The following is a 16,107-nucleotide window of genomic DNA, read 5'->3' on the forward strand; positions in this document are numbered from 1 at the left end:
ATAGGTTACTAACTTTACCGCCAATATTTTAATATTTGGATGTTTATAGTTCTTCTTACCCAAATGCCTCTGCTAACATTATAAAAAAATATATTGTTCATGGAATGTTCTTTTCGTATTTAAAATTCACATGAACGAGTTTCAATTCCTAAATCTATTTGGTCATAAAATTAGGTCGTGAGATATTGCCGATAATCAGTTTTAATTTAAATATTAAGTAAAACAGGTTGGACAAAAAGTCAAAGTATTTCTTCTTTTAAAAAAAATGTGAAGAAATATTAAACAGTTTTAATTATCATTAAGCCAAACAGCTGAACGTGGTCTATCAGTCCTTTCAAGACTGTTGGCTCTGTCTCCCCCGCAAGGGATAAAGACGTGAATATGTATGCTAATACAGTTCCAATACACGCCAACAATGAAAAATTTTAAGTGCATAATAACAAATTATAATTTTGCCGGCGCGCAAAATTAAATTTAAAAACGGAACAATTCTATAATTGTTAAATTTTGATACCAAATGTGACTGGTGAAAAACTGGTTTTCTAACCGAATTAGCGGCCGATGTGCGCGTGCGTCGCGCGGCAACATCAAAAATTCCAAATTTTGCGCCCGATGCTAACTATGCGCGCCCTCGGACAAAGCAAAAAGAAAGACGGAGCGACGGAGACTTCCACTAAGTCAATGGGGCGATCAATGATCACATCATACTCGTAGAATACCTTACAAATATTATAAATGATAAAGTCTATCCGTCTGTTCCACTTTCACAGCTGAACCGATGGACCAATTCGAATGATATTTTGTATGCATATACTAAAATGCCACGTTCTAACATATGTAGGATATATATTTTTTTAATTAACCATTATAATACTAAGAAATTTTGTAAAAAATCAATAATTCTACCCGTGCGAAGCCGGAGCGGGCAGCCAAACAGCTGAACGTGGCCTTTCAGTCTTTTTAAAACTGTTGGCTCTGTCTACCTCGCAAGGGATAAAGACGTGAATATATATATGTATGATATGATTCAAAGGTTATATAGGTACATAGCTTTTGAATCTTTTGACTATAAGCTCTACCCCGTAAAAGATAAAGTCTAGTAGTCACGAGCCTCACTCGGCGTCTTTACTTTTTCCGCCCCAATGAATTATAGCGGCCCTCAACGAGATTTCAGAAATTCAAGATATGTTCACGTTTTTGTTCACACGAGACATGTGTTTGGGGGAGATTCTCAGGGATTTCGCTTGGCAAAATTAATCTTCATCTCAGCAGAGTTATTTGAATCGACCATCAAGAAATATAACCCAATCTCATTGCTATAAAACAAAATATTTTCAACTATTTCCGCTGGTACATTGATAGATATTAATAACCTTATCCTTTTGTTAAACCTAATACTGACGTTTGGCTAAAGATGATATGAGGTAATGAGTACAGTCAACCACATATCAAGTTACTCTGCATGAGACTTTATGACACCATAATAGAGGAGAATTTGCAAAAAAGTACACAAAGATACCCGACAAAGTGGAAAAAAGAAAGATTGAGAAACATCCTCAAAATACATATAATCACGTTTTTATTCCTTACGGGGTAGATAGAGCCAACAGTCTCGAAAATTATTTTGAAGCACGTTGTAATGCAATGAAATCCATACATATAATAAAACTGTAACTGAACTTTGTCTGTACATTGAAGATATTTAAGAAAAAAAATTATAAGGGGTCTTTTTAGGGTCAATAGAAGCCAAAACAATTTTTTTTAGAATTTTTGTCTGTCTGTCTGTCTGTCTGTCTGTCCGTCTGTCTGTCTGTATGTTTGTACGCGCATCACGCAAAATCTACCGAACGGATTTGAACGAAATTCGGCACAGATATAGCTATTAACCTGGATTAGAATATAGGCTACTTTTTATCCTGAAATTCTATCCCAAGGGGATGAAATAGGGGGTGCAAGTTTGTATTGAAATTCGTCATTTTTGAATCGATATAAAAAGCTATAAATAATTAATTATCATATTTATAATGATGATTAAAAAAATAGCATTTTATTGATTTAATTCATTATGCTTTGTTATTTTGATTAAGTTCCCGTGGTTTAGATATTTATTTTTTTTCCCACCCGATACGAGATGGCGCCTCATGAGAATTTAAGAAATAACACGATTGTAGCCGCTGACAAAATTTTCAATTTATTAGAAATTCTTTTTTTCATTGCTTTAGTTTCGACAGTACTTACCGTTTCACCACATCTTTGAGAAGATTTTTTTTTATGTAGGTAGTTTGACGCGCCCCGCATCGGCGACAATGCATCGCTCAAGATTAGCAGCAATAACACACAATGTAGTAACGCCAGTACTTACCGTTTCACCATTGATTTAGTTCCCGTGGTTTAGATATTTATTTCCATATACATATAATAAAACTGTAACTGAACTTTGTCTGTACATTGAAGATATTTAAGAAAAAAAATTATAAGGGGTCTTTTTAGGGTCAATAGAAGCCAAAACAATTTTTTTTAGAATTTTTGTCTGTCTGTCTGTCTGTCTGTCTGTCCGTCTGTCTGTCTGTATGTTTGTACGCGCATCACGCAAAATCTACCGAACGGATTTGAACGAAATTCGGCACAGATATAGCTATTAACCTGGATTAGAATATAGGCTACTTTTTATCCTGAAATTCTATCCCAAGGGGATGAAATAGGGGGTGCAAGTTTGTATTGAAATTCGTCATTTTTGAATCGATATAAAAAGCTATAAATAATTAATTATCATATTTATAATGATGATTAAAAAAATAGCATTTTATTGATTTAATTCATTATGCTTTGTTATTTTGATTAAGTTCCCGTGGTTTAGATATTTATTTTTTTTCCCACCCGATACGAGATGGCGCCTCATGAGAATTTAAGAAATAACACGATTGTAGCCGCTGACAAAATTTTCAATTTATTAGAAATTCTTTTTTTCATTGCTTTAGTTTCGACAGTACTTACCGTTTCACCACATCTTTGAGAAGATTTTTTTTTATGTAGGTAGTTTGACGCGCCCCGCATCGGCGACAATGCATCGCTCAAGATTAGCAGCAATAACACACAATGTAGTAACGCCAGTACTTACCGTTTCACCATTGATTTAGTTCCCGTGGTTTAGATATTTATTTTTTGACTACCCGATACGAGATGGCGCCACATGAGAATTAAAAGTATTATTATAGTTTACAAAAAAAAGGGCAATTCGAGCTATCTACGGCTTAAAACAAATAGATTCACTTAGAGATTTTTTCAAAACCCTTAATATTTTAACATTGCCCTCACAATACATTTTCGCTTCATAACAATATTATCCATCCATACATATAATAAAACTGTAACTGAACTTTGTCTGTACATTGAAGATATTAAAGAAAAAAAAAATTATAAGGGGTCTTTTTAGGGTCAATAGAAGCCAATACAATTTTTTTTAGAATTTTTGTCTGTCTGTCTGTCCGTCTGTCTGTCTGTATGTTTGTATGACGATTAACAAATTGCAAGGTCAAACGCTTGGAGCAGCCGGAGTCGACCTCAGAACGAATTGCTTCTCACACGGACAGCTCTACGTCGCTTTCCGCGGGTCACCAGCTGTGACAGTTTATTTGTGATGTCTCCAATGGGCAAGACAGCAAATGTTGTATACAAAGAGATACTCTAACTTTCCATTATTATAATTTCCTTTTTTTGTCTTTAGAATTTATTTGTTTTTTAACAGCTGAGCGTGTACGTAAGTTTCATCAAAATCCATCCAGTAGAATTTTCGTGATTGAATAGTATCCTCAAACACGCACTCACGTAGGTACATCAATTTTTTTGCATAATCTATACTAATATTATAAAGCTGAAGAATTTGTTTGTTTGTTTGAACGCGCTAATCTCAGGAATTACTGGTTCCAATTTAAAAATTCTTTTTGTGTCTAATAGACCATTTATCGAGGAAGGCTTTAGGCTATTTATTATCACGCTGCAACTATTAGGAGCGAAGAAATAATGAAAAATGTGAAAAACGGGGAAAATTATTCCTCTTTGAGGGCTTCAATGATGCACAAAATAACTATTCTACGCGGACGAAGTCGCGGGCACAGCTAGTTATAAATAAATGAATAAAAGACTGAAAAGGCAACGTTCAACTGTTTAGCTTAATTATCTAATTGAGATTCCAAATAATTAGGTTGCTAGTTAACCCATCGCCCAAAAAAATGAAACCAAGTTAATTAAAATTGTGATGCCCAACAGGGTTCATATTGTACCTTTTTATAAGCAGTAACTGTATAGGTCAACTGATGAATTTGAATTTGAATTTCCTTTTCTGAGATTGAAAAAAAAAATATGTAAGTAGATATTTTTATTGAAAGTTTCAGTGCGTTTGAACCTGGTGGTAAGCAAGATTAAGCCAACATCAAGGTAGAAGCCTTGATATAGTTTAAGAGTTTAATAAATTCCCAATCAGAAGTGGGATCGATCAGATCTGTCTGTCCCTGTGAGGAACAATACCGTGATCAGTGTGTAAAGTATATTATGATATTAATTTAAATATTCCTCAATATGCGAACGTTATCTCAACGATTTATCAAGCGCTCCTCGATCACTTGGTTTGCGCGCGCACGAAAACTACATAACCCAACAATGGCGGTTTTAAAACTCATGCGCAGGCCCTTTGTCATGCATATCGTGGTGAGATGATCGCTCGTCAATACTTGGCGTTCGTCATAATGTTTTGAATGATTCATTTTGTTTTCAATTCATATGTTATTTTCATGTAAATTACGTTATGAAACTCTGTATCTATTGCACTGGAATTTTATAGTAACACGAAAATAGTTTATTTTGTCATCAATTTATATTTTATTTTAAATACACACTGAAGATATAACTACAGATAAAATAAAATTGACACATAAAAGAAGATTTCTGGCTTTTTCTAACTTACGCTAAATGTATTTCAACTGAATATTTTAGGATTATAAAACTTGACTGTGTTTGCCGTGAGGCCATAAAATATTATTTACTATTAGGTAAAATATTGTAAATATATATTTTCATTTTGCCACAACAAAGTCCAGGGTAAAAATCAACTAATATAAAAAATGTGAAATATTCATTCCACATCCCACTTTTTCTTATCTCCGCGGATGAGACTGTGTGTTTTTTTTACTATATTTCTACCTGCGCAGGCGCAGGGAACAGGGATGAAGCGGGGTTACACAAAGGCAGCACTTGTCTACAAAGTATTTGTTTAAACTGTTTGTGTTCAGTACCGCCTCACGAACATTTTTAAATCAATCAAGGTGGAATACAAGTTGAAATATTTTTAGTATATCTCAAGGAACTAAATTCTATACAAGATAGGTAATACAATTCTAACATTAAACTGCACGTGGCCTATCAGTCTTTCAAGACTGCTGGCTCTGTTTACCCCGAAAGGGATAAAAGACGTGATTAATGAATGAATGAATTAAAGTCTAGTCTTTGTGTCGTTCTATTGTGTAACCAAATAAAATTCCACCCTAAACATAAAATACTATAACATACTTGAGATTTCTCTTTTAGGCGATGGGCTAGCAACCTGTCACTATTTAAATCGCAATTCTAATAAAACCATAGCACTGACGGTCTTCTCGAAAATATCGGCTCTGCCTACCCCGTAAAGAATAAAGACGTGATTATATGTATGTAATTCATTTTCTCTTTGCAAGCAAAACAAAACGGACGTATTTTATTAATCATGGCATGGCAAGTTTAAGGTATAATAATTACTTTAAAAAATCCGTTCGCACTCAACAAATGTAAATAATTAAGAAATACAGAAAAATCATTGATAATGACTGCGGAAGATTTAATTGTTTTCATCGCGCTTCTTTACCGCTCGGCCAGCGACGCCTCCTAAATTTATTTTTCGCTCCGGTCATTTATAGGCTAATTTTTTCCCGCCAAAACTATTAGGCGCCATTTTTATCTTAATACGTAGCGGATGATTACTCGGCGGGGAAATTAGCGAAAATACCGTTAATCCGAAGAAGCAACCGGTTGTAAAGTGGATTTAGAAATATTAGCGATCAATTCGATAGATAAATTTTGATGTACTGAATTCATTTACGCTATTTATGATGGTTTTATGAATTCCGTAAGTTTATTTATTGATATATTTATGAAAAACAAGCGAAAAAGAAAAAGTTTGTACAAAGGCAAGTCTTATTTATGTTGTTAAATGCGTATAAGTCTTAGTATCGCATGTACTATAAAGTGTGTCTGATATGTAAGTATGTCTAAAATGAGAAATCAGTTTTTGCTTGAGGCTTCGTTTTCGTGGAAATGTCTAAATTAAATATATATTACAAAGTAAACAGATTGAGTTAGCCGCAAAAAAACATAAATATATATATGTTATATTATTTGGTGACATGAAAAAACACAATATAACCTGAATAAAAAATACCCTGGTATATGATATGCTCTAACCTAAGTCTGCATTTAAAAAATGTGAAAAATAAATATCATATTTATTAATTTTTTAATTCTCAAAAATGTTAGCCGTGCGAGCTTATCTATTTATTTATTTTCTGTGTCTGTATGTGTTATATTGTCCTTGATGCCACAATAGGGTTCTCTCTGAAATCAGTGCTTAGCGTGTTTAGCGTATCTTAGCCAGGAGCTGATATAAGACCTGTTAAATAATAGTTCTACATATTTATACATACATACATACATACATATAATCACGTCTATATCCCTTGCGGGGTAGACAGAGCCAACAGTCCTGAGCGGACTGATAGGCCACGTTCAGCTATTTGGCTTTAAGATAGAATTGAGATTCGAATAGTGACAAGTTGCTAGCCTATCGCCTAAAAAAAGAATCTCAAGTTTGTAAGCCTATCCCTTAGTCGCCTTTTACGACATCCATGGGAAAGAGATGGAGTGGTCCTATTCTTTTTTGTATTGGTGCCGGGAACCACACGGCCACCAAACCAAAGAGAATATTTGTGTAAATTCTGAATGTCGTAATAAATTATATTTCTTTCTTTCTTATTGCAATATAAAACCTTTTAAAAACGATTGGAGATCGACAAGATAACATTTGTTAAGACTTCAAATTTATTAACAGTTCACGAAAATACTTTAATTAAATTTGAATGAGAAACTTCATTTAATTTGACAAAATATATATTTGCAGAGTACATTTCTGTGTTCTAATATTTTTTTTTTTTTGTATTTCTATATCGGTTTTATTTGACACATTAAAATAATTAAACAATCTTCAAAATGCAGGCAATATCAACATTCTATTTTTTTTAGCCACGAGACGTTGTGTCCTCTATAGAGAGGGAACGAAGGTCAATTTTTTTTTGGATACTGAATCAAAGGTGTAACCTATTGTCTTTTATTAAAAAATACATCTCTAAATAATAACATGGTTAATATTTAAAGAGACTCATTATAATATGTGTTATTTCTTTTTCCATTTCTCTTCATAGCTATAAATGAATTGTAAAATGTATGTATGTTTGTATTTATCAACAAAAAATCATTATCAAGATTGTTAAACTATATTTTAATAACTAAAGATGTGGACTATAGAATGGATTTGTAATGAATACGAAGCAATTCCAGTCTAACTTCCAGTTGGCTGAATGTACAGGTTTCTTCATGATGTTTATCATCACTTAACAAACCGTACTTAGAAATTATCATCTATTTATATAATAAAATTGTAACTTTAACTGATTTTGTAACATGATTCGAAACAGCCGTGATAACATATTGAAAGGTAAGTACGTTACGTGCGCGTTTAATAACTGTATCCTACTAATATTATAAATGCGAAAGTTTGTGAGTATGTCAGTATGGATGTTTGTTACTCATTCACGCAAAAATTACTGAACCGATTACGAAGAAATTTGGTATGTAGGTAGCTGAAGATCCAGAATAAGATATAGGCTAATTTTATCCCGAAGTTCCCGCGGGATTGATAGGGTTTCCATGCGGACGAAGTCGCGGGCGGCTAGTTATTTATAAATAGTAAAATTGTAACTTATCAATTATACAATATCTGGTGGCAAAAATCAATATGGGAGATCTATATGATATACATGACATGACCCACAGACGCCAAAAATGAGATTTTAGGAATTTCTCTGTCTGTATGATTGTAAAAAAAATTGTGCCGTGTGGTTCCCGGCACAAATAGAAAAAATAATAGGACAACTCCATCTCTTTACAAATAATTTTATCTTAAGCAAAATATGCCTGTATCAGAAAGTTCATAGCATACATTTCGATACATTTTGTTTTCAAGATTTTACATTTAAGTGAATGATGAAATCTGTCTGAAAAATAATAAAATTTTGTCTGTTTTAAGTGATATAAGTATTTAACAATGTTTGAACATACAATTTTTTCTATATCCAAAAAAAAAAGCTTTTAAAAAAGAATAATAGTTACTAGCAGTGTTTTCTATCGAAACCGTTCTATTTTATATTTCTATCGAATCCAGCTGATAATTATCATCGATTAATTCCTTCAAATAAGGTAGTAAAGTGTATTTATACAGTTGTATTAAACTCAGCTGTCACTGAAGATCATACATCCATAAATGCATTGTTTAATAGTTAATATGTTTTATAAGAAACGTACTAAAATATAACTTTCCGAGGGCGGTTTACGATTTCTTTAAAGGTAGCTTACGTATCTAATAAATAAATACTTTAAGCACTTAAATGCTATTTCGATTTTTTTTAGTATCTAATTGATACTTAAGGTATTTTTTATCTTTGTCTAATTTTTAAAATAAATACCCATTTGACCTTAAAAATACTGATTACATATATATTAGGGTGTCCCTTAAATTTCAAGTTCGATATTTTTTTACGCATACCTTCTTAAAAGTTTCGTAATAACCCTATATTGTCTAGAAAAAAATATTAGTTCAATTTATAAACGATAACCCGTGCCGACTTGCTATTTAAACTTTTCTATACAAGTTGCGCAACGTACTGCGCTGTGACTTGTAACTACCAGTTTTATTTGCCATTTCCTAAGTAATTTTTTAAAACTATTAGTGCTCCATTTTTAGGGCTTAATATGTCGGTGGAATAACTGGTGATAAACAAAATATTTTTCTTATCGGATTGCCTAGCTACCAAATAAATGGTGCAAAATTACCATTTAATCGACAAGAGTTCTCACAGTCCTATTTTACAATATTCGTTAGGTTAAATTGACTGTTAGTGATATTGCAAATTTTGAGATTAAAGAGTGCATCATATAGTGGGAAAATGCAAGAATTCTAACAAGGGTATTTCCGAACTGCGTGAAGAAACATCATCATCAGTATCATGTTTGGAGAAAGTTGCAAAAAAATTGTAAGAAAACTCAGGTAACGTTTCAGAGCCGTGAGAGCAATTCGAAATTAAGCTTGATAATTTGTTTGATATGCTGATGCTTTTAAGAGAATGAAAATAGAGGGACATAAATATTTTTTAATGAAACAGAGAGTTCCAGGACCCGGGATGCTTAGGTGGTGTAGATAAAAAATTGGCGGAAAAAAAAGGAAGATCTGGACAACGACGATTGGAAGAAGAGGCAAGAATTGTAAGACAAAGAGAATCACTAGTTGTTGCATCTACTTCCACCATAAATTCCTTAGAAAGTCTAGGAGATTCAGACGAAGAACAGATCTTGATTCCTATACTCAGCTTGCCGGATGTTCAAATGTACTTACAGTGGCGCCCAAAGCACATGTTAAAAGAGTACGAAAACGTTGACGCAACAACATCTTAAGCTTTAAGCAAGTCCAGCCATCACTTGTAGTATTTATGTGAAGAGACAGTCATTCTTTACTATGTGATGATGAAGTTTATAACCAAACTAAGAAGAAAATTATTGCCAACTTCAACAAGGACAAAAACTCAGATTTTAGCAAACGCTATGACCCGTCGAAGGAAAAACTGACTCAAAAGTTATTTTGTAATTTAAATAAACATTTTGTTATTTTTTTTAATTGTTGTTGATTTTTTTATTTTACTTATTTCTACTTTTTTCAGACAAAACACTGGATGATTTCGTATCGGAAAAGAGCACACAATTTTTATCGCGACTGCAGATCGACAACAGTTTTCTAAAGAAAGTTGCATCTTCTTGGAATAACAATTCTGCTTTTCTGGAAGCTAAAAAAAGTTATTTGAGAGTTGTAAATGATAGCTGCTGAAAGGGCTGTTAAATAATTGCAAGATTATAACGGACTTATCACGGTTGAAGAAGAACAATAACAGTTCTTACTGCGCTGTGTCCAGGAACATAGAAAATTGTATCCGGACTGTAAAAAAACTACTCTAAAATGAAGTTACCCTGAGTGATTGTTATTAATTTATGTTTTTAATTAAAGATTCATGTTCTATTAATTTATTTTTTATTTTCATTCACTTCATCCATTGCATTTATAGTGATTTTACAGCAGACCGAAATTTTAGAAGGAAACACGTTTTTTACTAAACTTTGAAGCTCGGTCGGCACTGGTTGCAGTTATGCTAGATTGATAAAATTTTATATTTAAGTATCTTATAGCATTAGTAAAAAATATAGAGGGTATGCATTTCAAAATTCCAAAAAAAATTTTTTTTTGTCATATAAGGGACACCCTAATATATATGTATGTATAATCACGTCTATATCGCATGCGGCGTAGACAGAGCCAACAGTCTTGAAAAGATTGAAAGGCCACGTTCAGCTGTATGGCTATATGATGAAATTGAGATTCGAATAGAGGTTGCTATCCCATCGCCTACAAGAGGAATCCTATGTTTATAAGCCTACCCCTTAGTCGCCTTTTACGACATACATAGGAAACATATGGAATGGTTATATTCTAAAGTGCTGGAAACCACACAATACAAATTATCGTCCTAAAAACACACTTAATCGTGGCAAGTGGAAAGAGGTAGTCTCTGCCTACCCCTCCGTGAAAGAGGCGTGATTTTATGTATGTACATATGTATGTAAAACTATTCTACGCGGGAAGAAACTTAATTCGTTTCTTAAAAATTATCTGTTGTTTTATGAAAATTCTACTTATATTATTAAAGCGAGAGTTTAAAAGGTAGATATCTATTTTTGTAACTCATACACGCAAAATGTACTGAACGGATTTAATTGAATTTAGGGGTATTTTACGCGGAATGACAGATAACCTGGAATAACAGATAGGGTACTTTAATTCCCACTTAATTCCCACTGGAGCCAAGCCCCGGGGCGTAACTAGTTAAATATAAAACTCAACACTGCTAGTACAACTTATTCCACCTTGACTAGCGGCGACCACGTTGGCGCAAACATTCCTATTTGGATCAAACGTTTGGCATTTTCTACAAACTTTTAGTTCTAAACTTAGATAAACTTTCTTGATATAAATTTTCTAACATTTTCTTATATAAAATGTCAAATTATATCTACTAATTTAAAATGATTCTTTGTAAACTTGCACTGTTTAACATATTTTTTTAACTGTTTCATCCTACCGATTTTAAAGGCGCCTATCACCAAGAAACGAACATATAAGAAATGTACAAACCTCCAAAATCTTTTCAACACAACACAATTTCGTTCACAAACATAATCAATTCTCGTTTTATATACAGAAAAACGCAAGACGCTTCCAACCAACAATATGTGACACAGTACACGAATTATTACTTATAATACACAACACTGCAATCCTATATTCACTATAACACAAATTAATGTAATTATAAGCACTACACACTGAAAGATTAGTTAGTTTATGTTGGTAAAGGAATTGAACGCGCGCGCACGTCCGCTCGACACGGATCTAGAGAAGGCACTACTCTTAGGGGTAAGGTTAGGGGGGGCGATCTTTTGAAAACAGGTTGCACGCTGGCATACCGTTCGAACGCCAATTCTCGGGCACAGGAGGATGTGACGTTTTCGAAATTCGTCTTGATCTCGGATAAGAATGATAACAGCGGGAAGATGCGTGTGTTGCCGCCATATTGAATTGGTCCTTCGTGGGAGGATCGGGGAAAGTGAAATAGTAGAATTTAGATTTATGATATTTTATAGTCTAATAAGTTCCGAACAAAGAGATCTGAGGTGGAAAGTATCTTCTTATAAGAAGTACCTTGTGGTTCCCGCTTATTTCAAATAGGACCATACTCTATATATTTCCCATGAATGTAGTAAAAAGTAACTAAAGGAGCTTAAATAAGCTTGGGATTCTATTTGTAAGCGATGTGCCAACAAGCTGTTACTATTTGAATTTCAATGCCATCAGTATGCCATACCTACATCTGAACGTGGCCTTTCAGTCTTTTCAAAACTGTTCGGTCTGTCTACCCCGCAAGGAACATAGACATGATTACATGTAAGTATGTATCTTATTCTTCCGGTACTATCGTCAATAAAGAAAGTAGGCAATCATCAATGCTATCTATACTTTGGAGGCTGCTGCACAGAACAGGGACGCATGCTCTTTTTGCTATAATACATACATACATAAAATCACGCCTCTTTCCCGGAGGGATAGGCAGAGACTACATCTTTCCACTTGCCACGATCTCTGCATACTTCCTTCGCTTCATCCACAATCATAACTCTCTTCATGCACGCTCGGCGGTTTCGGGTACTTTTGACCTGACCCTTTACCAGTTTTGCTATAATGTTGACGATTATTGAACAATTGTCATCGAGAGAGATATATGTATAGAGTACTAGCTGCCCGCGATTTTGTCTGCGTGGTTTTCTCCACTTATTTTTCTTCCTTAGAAGGCTTCCTTCAATAAAACGTAGCCTTTGTTCTTCCTCAGGGTTGAGTCAATCCCTGTACCAGATTTCATCAAAATCGGTTCAGACCGATAAACGAGTTACTTTCGCATTAATAATATTAGTAAGGAAATCGGACGAATCGGAACAGGATATAAATAAATAAATATGTATATACGGGACAAATAACACAGATTGAGTTAGCCTCGAAGTTTCGAGATACCAACTCAACGATACTATATTTTTTATAATAAATACCTATATAGATAAACATCCAAGACCCAGGCCAATCAGAAAAGTTCGTTTCTCATCATGCCCTACCCGGGATTCGAACCCGGGATCTCCGGTGTCACAGACAAGCGTACTACCGCTGCGCCACAGAGGCCGTCGTAAATATCGATAAATTCACATACCAATGCCATTATGAATGCAAGTATGGAATTACAACACGTTCGATACATACCACGTTGCATGTCCACTCCTCCTAATAAGTTCATACACATACATATAATCACGTCTATATCACCTGCAGGGGGTAGACAGAGCCAACGGTTTTGAAAAGACTGAAATGCCACGTTCAGCTATCTGGCTCTAAAATGCTCTTGGGATTCTTCTTTTAGGCAATGGGGCTAGCAACCTGCCACTATTTGAATGTCGACTCCATCACTAAGCCATACGGCTGAATATGACCTTCCATTCTTCACAAGATTATTGGTTCCGTCTCCTCCTAAGACGGAATACTTATGTCACGTTTGTTTACGAAAACTGAAATTTTTACACCCGACGCAAATCATGAATGTGTATTAAACAAATTTGTTTTTTTAATTGATATTTTATTTTTTTGGTGTATTTTATGAAGAAGATAGATTTCATGTTTTTTCAGTATTTGTTGCTGTATTTGTGAAGAATAAACGGTGTAATTTTATTAATATCATACTTATAATGATATTTAGATAAATAAAATGCGGAGTTAGTTGATTAACTCATTGATTTATTTGCCTTATTTATATATGAATATTTTCAATATGCGGGATCCCACAAATACCGAGATCCCGCGGGATTTAAAATTTGTAGTCCCGCAAATACCGAGATTGAATTCAGGCTGCGGGATTGGAAGCCCTAGTAGTAACCTCTCTAGCACAGTATTGATGAATGTACATTCGCCTGCAAAGCTACATGATCCCGTATGGTTTTAATTTGCATTAAAATCATGTCACGATTTCTTACAGGTGTCTGTACCACGACCACTTTTGCCCGTGGCAATGGAGCTTTTATTTCGTGCTTTATAAGCACAGATTAAGCTCCGAAGTACAATTTTGCTGTCTCATAGCACTCCATTTCTTTTAGCATCCCCACTTAACTCTATTACTTCAATCATTATCTCAATTACTCGCACTTTAAGACTTTATTTATTTTATTTAAATACTATGTAAGTATAGCTTACAAAAATATAAGCCGTGTGGTTTGTGATAACATTTCATACCACGTATTCTTTTTAGTCATTATCTAGGGCTCAACTCCTATTCCATCACTATATATGTAAGTACATAAAAGTCCCATCTATGGCCCATGCGGGATAGACAGAGCCAACAGTCTTGAAAAACTGAAAGGCCATATTCAGCTGAATGGCTTCATGATAGAATTGAGATTCAAATATGTAGTGACAGGTTGCTAGCCCATCGCCTACAAGAGAAGTACCTAGTTTATAAGCCTTTCTCTTAGCCGACTTTTACGTCATCTCATCATGGGTAAGATGGTGGTTGTAAAGTGCCGAAAACCACACGGCATTCTATGATATCACTAAGTCAAAATAATGTAGTATTTTAGGTTATGGGTTTAGATCTAGCACTATCACTGAATTCCAATTTCATTACTAAGCTAAACATAACCTTCAAACTTGTGACTATTGGCTCTGTTAACCCCTTTAAGATTTATTTATTTATTTATTTATGTATGATATGATTGTGTTGTGTTATGTGATATTTTACACGCACACAAATACATGCTATCTTTAGTAGAAAATACAATAAAGGAATAAAACAAATTGTAAGTATTAAGTAAGAAACTCTTGCACTATATTTACAATACTTATATATTATAAAAATTATGACTGTGTTACAATTATGAATTAATAATAAATTATAAAATGATGACCATGTGCCTCGGAGAAATGTTTCTGTTAAATGACAATCACAGTGTGATATTTTAAAGATTCATTTTACCATTAATTAATCACCTGCTTCAAAGTAAGCCATATATATAAATGATAATCAAGAGGGTAAAATAATGCTTTTAACTATTAGCACCTTGGTAATTGTGTAAAAATCATAATTCATAAAATGATCATCACACATTATAAAACAAGGTGTGCCGTTACAACTTTTTTAACATTAATAAAAGAAAGACACCATGCATTAACAATCAACAACTTAAACAATGCTTACAAGTCTACAAATTGTGATCTCGACAGCATGCAAGCAAAGTTTTTATTTAATCAATGTGTAAAAATCAACTCAAATTTAATGGAATATTAGGCCAATATACAGGTTTCAGTTTATCACTTTCATTGATAAAATGTGAATTCAATGACATTTCTAATGTTGAGATCCGCTGCCAGCCTTCTCCATATAACTGTTCCCAATTTCTCTGTCGATCTTCTGCAGTCTCCGCTGCTTCTTCCATAGTTTTATCATTACTGCCTTCTTGCAATGCTTTCAACCTTTCACGTTCCAACCTAGCATCTTCTTTGTACTTAGCATTTTCTCTTAAAAACTGAATAAACTCTTCGCTAACCTCAAAATCCTCTCCTTCTTCTTCACACTCTTCAGCTTCTTCAGATAAGTTATGCTCCTCTACACTCTCTGAATCAGATTCAGTTTGGTGCGCAACACTGCCCTCACCATATCTTTTACGAATGATATCATGGAGCACACTATTCTCATATTCAAGAGATTTTGCACGCGCTTTCCAGTAAGCAACTTGATGCTTTAGCTGCCAAGTCGCAGCCACAGCAAAATTCTCCGCCCAGTTAGACATTGAACAACCAATTTTCACCTGTCTCTTCTTGAAATGATTTTTGTTATGGTTATTTTTCTTTTTTCGTTTGTTCCGTTTTTTGTGGGGTGGTCTATTGATTTTGTGATGCTCGATTTCAGGCGGTTGACTAAACATTATAATATTTCTGTCATGTATAAAAATATTTCCTAAAAACACGATGAGCAAAATAAATATCTCTTTATTTATTTTTTATTTGACATTTTTGTGGCACAGATAAGAAAGACATGAGACATGGGCAAGTCGTTCGTT

General features: G+C 33.9%; 3 protein-coding genes across 3 annotated transcripts in view; all 3 read right to left on the reverse strand.

Moving 5' to 3' along the window:
• LOC106132258 (protein dachsous) overlaps positions 1–11,790 on the reverse strand; it is a 309,280-nt gene extending 297,490 nt beyond the window's left edge. The window contains exon 1 of the mRNA XM_060947718.1: positions 11,594–11,790. The gene's annotated coding sequence lies outside the window, so the exon portion shown is untranslated. The remainder of the gene's footprint in view (positions 1–11,593) is intronic.
• Positions 1–16,107, reverse strand: part of LOC106132326 (STE20-related kinase adapter protein alpha) — a 204,459-nt gene that overhangs the window by 36,600 nt on the left and 151,752 nt on the right. The gene's annotated exons all lie outside the window — the stretch shown is intronic.
• Positions 15,034–16,075, reverse strand: LOC106132256 (uncharacterized). Its single transcript, XM_060947717.1, has one exon. It carries the CDS (start codon positions 15,970–15,972, stop codon positions 15,310–15,312), a length of 663 nt encoding a protein of 220 aa, XP_060803700.1. The 5' UTR covers positions 15,973–16,075; the 3' UTR covers positions 15,034–15,309.

This window comes from Amyelois transitella, chromosome 14, assembly GCF_032362555.1.
Source record: "Amyelois transitella isolate CPQ chromosome 14, ilAmyTran1.1, whole genome shotgun sequence".
Taxonomy (NCBI): Eukaryota; Metazoa; Arthropoda; class Insecta; order Lepidoptera; family Pyralidae; genus Amyelois; species Amyelois transitella.